Here is a 6,332-nt window from a genome sequence, read left to right on the forward strand (position 1 = left end):
GGTTTGGGTCTCTTCAAACTCTATATGTATATTGTGTCATGAAGCAATAGGATATCACTATAAATTATAACCACAGACTTCCTTTCTCTCTCTCGCCTTGTCAACGATGTTTCAGCTATTGCTGTGATGCGTAATGCTGATGATTATGGTCCTTCACCTCCTTACCAACGTCCTCGCCAACCAGCAGCCTCACGACCTCAGGCATAACCTCCTCACTCCTCCCTTCCAACCGCAGAGAAGCCAACGCATCCCCTCTCGTAGGCCCCAAATTGACAATAGCCAACGGTATTTTCCTCTCAATCGACTCTTTAGCAAGCCGAAACGCCGAAAACGTGGTAAGCGACGTCCCCATACACACCACAGCACTAGCCTCCTTGACCCATTCAGACGCTTGCAGCTTTCTCGATATCGGTAGATTCTCGCCAAAGAATACTACCTCTGGTTTATATATCGATCGACATGTGTGGCAATCTGGGTATTTAAAGTCGGAAAAGTCGAGGACTTCTACGTCACCGTCTGGATTGACCGTTAGTGCTGATGTGTCTGAGGATGATACGTCGGCTCCTTTAGATGTTTGGATGTCAGTCCATGTGGGGTTCATTTCGGAGAGGAGGGATTGGAAGTCGGCTCGAGGTATGTAGTGGCCGCATGATACACATGATACTCGAGACTATGAAGGTGGAGTTATTGCGTTAGGGTTTTGCTGTTGATATATTAGACGAGGAAGCGCGCAAAAACACCGAGGCTGAATATTCAACTAAGCTTTGCAGCGTTTACATACCAGTGTCCCATGAAGTTCAATCACACGCTTATTATATCGATGCAGGGAATCCACATTCTGAGTAATTAAAGAGCTGATATATCCAGCCTGTTCTAATCTAGCAACAGCAAGATGTCCAACGTTTGGCATTGCTCTAGATATCTGTGGCCAACCGAGAAACGACCTGGCCCAGTACTTTCTTCTTCGTTCTTTCGATCCAGCGAATTCCTGATATGTTATTGGCTTGTAATCCTTGTTTTTATTATAGATGCCATTTGCTCCGCGATAGTCTGGTATGCCTAATGTTTTGAGGTTGATGTTGAAGTCAATGCAATGCGTAGAGGTTCTTTAAGTTAATGCAATGGAGATGTATATGAATAAGAATGCAAATCAAGTCAACACCGATATGATTCTGATCTAATGCTATCGAGAAAGCTGCAAGATTTCTTCCAAGTTTCAAACTTACCAGAACTGGTAGAAAACCCAGCTCCAGTGATGATAAGCCCTTGAGAGTTCTTTCCGTATCGACTAAGAAACTCTGCAAGCTGTTCAGCTACTTCCTTGACACTTATCGCTGAAGCCATGTACGTTGAGTTTTTGCATTTCTGAGCAACAAACCGACGCAAAGTGGAAGATCAGACAGTCAAGAACACGAATAGAAGTAGTAATTTGTTATGTTGTGCAAGACTATGCGATACATTCTTTTATATTCATGAAGAGAGAGAGGAAAGAGAAGCTTTAAAGTAGTATAATTACGACCACCTATAGATCAGCCAGCGACACGAGCAGATAGATCGGGCATTCTAAGTATCTGTTTGCCCTTATTCTTTGAGTGTTCGACGAGTTTATTCATCAATATGCCGTCCTTCATGACTCGATCTGGAATCCTCTTTGCACCCGTAGCCCAATAGTATATATCCCAATCGTTTTCCTCCAGCAGAGCATCGTATTCTGTCATTTCCTTCATTGACATGTTGGGGAGATACTCTTTAGCGAATGTAGATAGTAGTAAGTCTGTTTCTAGAATGCCTCGTTTCCGTGACATGTAGACGAGTCTGGCTCTCTTTGTTTCCAATGCCTCGTTGGGTGGACGCACGGGAGGAGCTATTTTAAATGGGGACACGTCTTCGGAATCTATATCCTCGTCGTATTTGGGAGGAGGTTTACGGGCCCATTCGGTTGGCATGGATGGTTCCCAAACTGGAGTGGACGGTTTTGATGACTGGCTGGCATATCGTGATGTAGCGGATTGGATATTAGCTGATGGATTGGCCCGTTGTCGTAACGTCCTAACTATAGCGTGTCTTGCCCACATTGCTGTCTTATGGCGATCGTATTTTACTCGTTACGAAAAAAGTTGAAAGTTGAGCTTGAAGGAGACAATAGATAAAATGAATTCACCAACAGCAGAGTGGAGTCTACTGCATGACAGGTATGTTATTGGATCACGTATACGCTCTTTTCGACGCGAAACTAACGCTTCTTGCTTTTATCACAGATTTTACAGGCACGCAGTTTATCTAAACGTCATATCAGCAGTTCCATGTTTATAACAACTTATCATTAGAAAGCAAGAAATATACACTCTGGCATGGAGAGATCTCGATCTATCTCATTACGTCGTCGCTTCTGCTCAATTTGGAGGTCCAATTGGTAGGACATCAACAACCGTCTTTGAGAACCACATTCGAAATCTTTTACTAAACTATGACGGTAACTCTCTAGCCATGATCCGCGACGACAAAAAGATCATGAACTTGATTCATCAAAGTGTGAAGCCAGTCATGTTCTTCTACTCGTCTGCTGGAAGATTATTGCACCAGTTCCAGGCACGTTAATATATTATGGAAGCTTAGAGAATACGATGCGCTTCTTGTCGTTATACTCATACTGAACTTCTGTAGTGGGATAAGGGACGAATCATTGGCATGGGCTGGACAAATACTGAGAAACTCATTTGTGTCCTTGATTTCGGATCAGTGCGAGTCTACGATATTCAAGGGGAACACATTCAATTCAGTTTGGGCCAGGTATGAAAATTGTCGGATCTCCCTCCTGTCAGAAGTGTATCATCGAAAAAAACCGCACACACTAAGAGCAAGCATGCTGACATTCCAGCCAATCTCTGTAGGACGCTAAAGAGTTTGGAGTAGTAGAGTGTCACATATGGGACTCTGGTCTCGTTGTACGAACAGGCAATCATAAACTCGTGGCTGTTCTAGATTTGGAGGAGCCAAGGCCACGAAATCTCGCTGATATAAGTACGTGAGACATGCAAATCTGACTCCAGGTTTTCGCTCTTTGTCACGCTTTTCACTCAACACATTTTCTGTTGTGACTTATGCAGATTTGGACGGTCTTAATTGCTGGACGGTGATGCCACCTCATCTCACTCTCAGCAGACATTTGGAGGTCCTGCTCGCCATCAAGACCACTATCGTCATCGTTGATGTATCATCAGCTCAAGATCAAGTCAGTGACCACTCGAATATGAGAAATCTTGTGAGCCATTTTGCCCATTCTCACACACACTATTTCCTTAACACCATAGCTCCTACAACAAGGCCCATTCCTTCGCATATCCGCATCACCAAACGGAAAATATCTGGCATTGTTCACTGCAGATGGACGATTGTGGGTCGTATCCAGCGATTTCCAAAAGTCTCTTGCGGAATTCTCAACCAATTCAAACGTACCACCTCTTCAAATGACTTGGTGTGGAACGGATTCAGTTGTACTTCATTGGCCAGATACGTTGCTTGTGGTTGGGCCATTTGGTGACTGGATCAAGTATGTAGTATAGACTGTACTGAATCGTTTTTGTTCTTGGATTTCTGACAACAATTGACAAGTATGTTATCAATAGATACACTTATGATGGAGTGGTTCATATGGTGACAGAGATTGATGGTGTTCGTATCATTACCTCGGACAAGTGTGAATTCTTGCAGCGTGTACCAAGTAGGAATTTATTTGGTTAGGCAGTGTTTTTGCCTTAACTAACCGATCTTCTATTATCAACATAGCTACCACTGAAGACGTATTCAAAATCGGATCGACAAAACCTGGAGCAGTTCTATTTGACGCTATGGAGCACTTTGAGGTAGGTAGAAGGTCTTCTCTGGTCAAAGTTGTCTGCAGACAAAAAAAAACAAGCACTCTGCACCTCACAACATGTATTGTGCTGTGACGCTCCTTCCTCGTTTCTTCCAATAGCGTCAAAGCCCAAAAGCAGATGAGAGCATACGAACCATCAAAATGGAGTTGACGGAAGCAGTCGACACATGTATAGAAGCAGCAGGTCATGAACTCGTGCCGTCTCGGCAGAGGTCTTTACTCAAGGTATGTGTTATCGTTCTTCAGCTGCAAAAAATACATAGAGATGCAAAATACTCAAACAGTTAATATTCTCCAAACATAGGCTGCATCATTTGGAAAGTGCTTTCTGGAGCATTACAACGCCGACAAGTTTGTAAATATGTGTCATATTATTCGAGTGTTGAATGCAGTCAGAGATGAAGATATCGGTATTCCTTTAACTTATTCCCAGTAAGCCCCACGGAATATGTGTAGTCGCATCAAGCATTATTCCCTAGTTTACCCTTTTTTCGTTAGATACACCCGACTGACATCCAAAGTGTTGGTCAGTCGACTTGTACAAAGGCATCACCATTTATTAGCATTACGCATCTGTGAATATTTAAAGTTGGATAATGATCGTGTGTTGACTCATTGGGCTAGTGTCAAGGTTTGTGTGCGAGTTGGGTTGCATCGAACATCTTAGTAATTCATCCTTTGTTTTATTACCCTTTTCCCTAGGTGAAACAAACTGTAGCTGACGATGAAAGTGTGTCGAGGGTGATTGTCGACAAGTTGGGAGGTGACAAGTCGGGCATATCTTATGCAGAAGTTGCCAAAGTTGCGTATACTTCTGGACATACGAGGCTGGCAACCAGGGTACGTGGTATAGCAGGTGAAATAATTCGAGTTGGGAAAAGTTCACAGCTAAATGATGTCACATGTTTTGTCTAGTTATTGGAACATGAACCTCAAGCATCTAATCAAGTACCTTTACTGCTTGGCATGAATGAAGATGAAATCGCTCTCATCAAAGCAATTGAGAGTGGTGACTCAGATCTGGGTAATGAAACGGCCATCCGGTGTCGCTTTTTTTGGTTTTCATATTTTGCTCACCATCCAAGTCTTCATTTAGTGTACCTGGTGCTATTCCGTATGAAGAAAAGGCTACCGATTGCAGACTTTTTCCGAATTATTAATGGGAAACAGTTAGCCTGCAACTTGCTTGAGGCGTTCTGTAAACAGCAGGATCGACAATTGTTGAAGGACTTTTATTATCAGGATGATAGGAGGACTGATAGTGCGAATGTGGTGTTTCTCGAGAGTTATGAAGCCGAGGCACGGATATGTTTTAGCTTCCTTTTTTGCCTTGAGAATATGTGCGCTAACACATTTTCCATTCAAAGGATGCTACCGCTCGCACCAACGCTCTCAAGATTGCTCACAAGCTGTATCAAGATGATAAGGATCACGCTTTGGAAGCTAAGGTATGAGGCCTTACCGCCACTTCTATATAATCGCCTTCGATTTACACGCTGTTTTGCTCACACTTTTTCACATACGCTTGTTCACATCAGGCGCTGGAAGAAGACATCAAACTACTACAAACTCAAATTCAACTTGAACGAGACACGAACCATACATTTGTTGGACTGACAGTGAGCGAGACTATCTTCAAGACGCTCCTATTGGGACAAGGCACACGAGGACAAAAGATCAAGACTGATTTCAAAGTGCCAGACAAGAGGTTTTGGTGGATCAAGACAAAGGCACTAGTGCAGTTGAGGAATATGGATGGTCTCGAAAAGGTATGCTCGGGAGACAAAAAAAGCCAAGATACCAGAGAAACTCTTTGACAAAGATGAACGAAATCGCTTCTACGTAAAGTGTCGCACTAAACCTCTCTATTTTCAATCCTTCAAATTAGTTCTCCAAGAGTGCACCAAAGTTTGGCTTGATACCTGTAATCGATACACTCATCAAAGCCAATGAATTTGAAGAAGCACGGAAATGGGTGGAGAGTTTACTGAAGGCTGGAGGCACAGAAGCTCAGAGTCATGGGCCACGGTATCTTGAGATATTGCAGGCAGCTCAGAAACCTCTTACAGGAGGAGGAGGAGGAGTATCAGCTGTTCCTCGATGATGCGTTTTACATACAATAGAGCTAGAGATCGGAAAGAACGAGTAGCTTTTTCGATTAAAACGTTTCTCAAGTTGTTGAGTTGGCATCGCAGTTGGTGACGAGAAGTTCAGACCTGAAGCAAAGACAAGCTGGGTGAAAGCGACGTGATCTCCACGTGAATAATAATTCACCAAGCGAAAAAGTACACATTCACAGCGGGTAATGCGGGTATGTCTCTTTGAATGCCTTGCAAGTTACAAAGTTTTGAACTTTTTCTCGAACCACAAACGTCAATCAGCAGGCACCTAGAGCAAAGGACGACCAACAAATGGCACTCGCCCAACAGGAAGAGGCGCAAACAGTATCGGACCA

The 6,332-nt window shown here is 43.3% G+C and overlaps 3 protein-coding genes across 3 annotated transcripts; 1 reads left to right on the forward strand and 2 right to left on the reverse strand.

The window, feature by feature from the left end:
* Positions 1–115: 115 nt before the first annotated feature.
* On the reverse strand, positions 116–1,344 carry SmJEL517_g02977 (uncharacterized protein; the record flags this gene model as incomplete). The annotated part of the gene is made up of 3 exons (XM_031168905.1): positions 116–670; positions 782–1,059; positions 1,227–1,344. The coding sequence occupies 3 exons, from the start codon at positions 1,342–1,344 to the stop codon at positions 116–118; spliced, it is 951 nt and encodes a 316-aa protein (XP_031025166.1).
* Positions 1,345–1,529: 185 nt separating this feature from the next.
* On the reverse strand, positions 1,530–2,075 carry SmJEL517_g02978 (uncharacterized protein; the record flags this gene model as incomplete). The annotated part of the gene is made up of 1 exon (XM_031168906.1): positions 1,530–2,075. One exon carries the CDS (start codon positions 2,073–2,075, stop codon positions 1,530–1,532), a length of 546 nt encoding a protein of 181 aa, XP_031025169.1.
* A 76-nt stretch (positions 2,076–2,151) lies between these two features.
* On the forward strand, positions 2,152–5,981 carry SmJEL517_g02979 (uncharacterized protein; the record flags this gene model as incomplete). Its single annotated transcript, XM_031168907.1, has 18 exons — positions 2,152–2,192; positions 2,328–2,413; positions 2,486–2,532; positions 2,665–2,790; positions 2,892–3,021; positions 3,108–3,232; positions 3,312–3,550; positions 3,627–3,721; positions 3,787–3,863; positions 3,977–4,102; positions 4,182–4,309; positions 4,376–4,508; positions 4,580–4,717; positions 4,793–4,901; positions 4,974–5,149; positions 5,245–5,325; positions 5,416–5,646; positions 5,766–5,981. 18 exons carry the CDS (start codon positions 2,152–2,154, stop codon positions 5,979–5,981), a joined length of 2,304 nt encoding a protein of 767 aa, XP_031025168.1.
* Positions 5,982–6,332: the final 351 nt, after the last annotated feature.

The sequence above is a fragment of the Synchytrium microbalum genome (genome assembly GCF_006535985.1).
Source record: "Synchytrium microbalum strain JEL517 chromosome Unknown SmJEL517_scf0014, whole genome shotgun sequence".
NCBI classification, from domain to species: Eukaryota; Fungi; Chytridiomycota; class Chytridiomycetes; order Synchytriales; family Synchytriaceae; genus Synchytrium; species Synchytrium microbalum.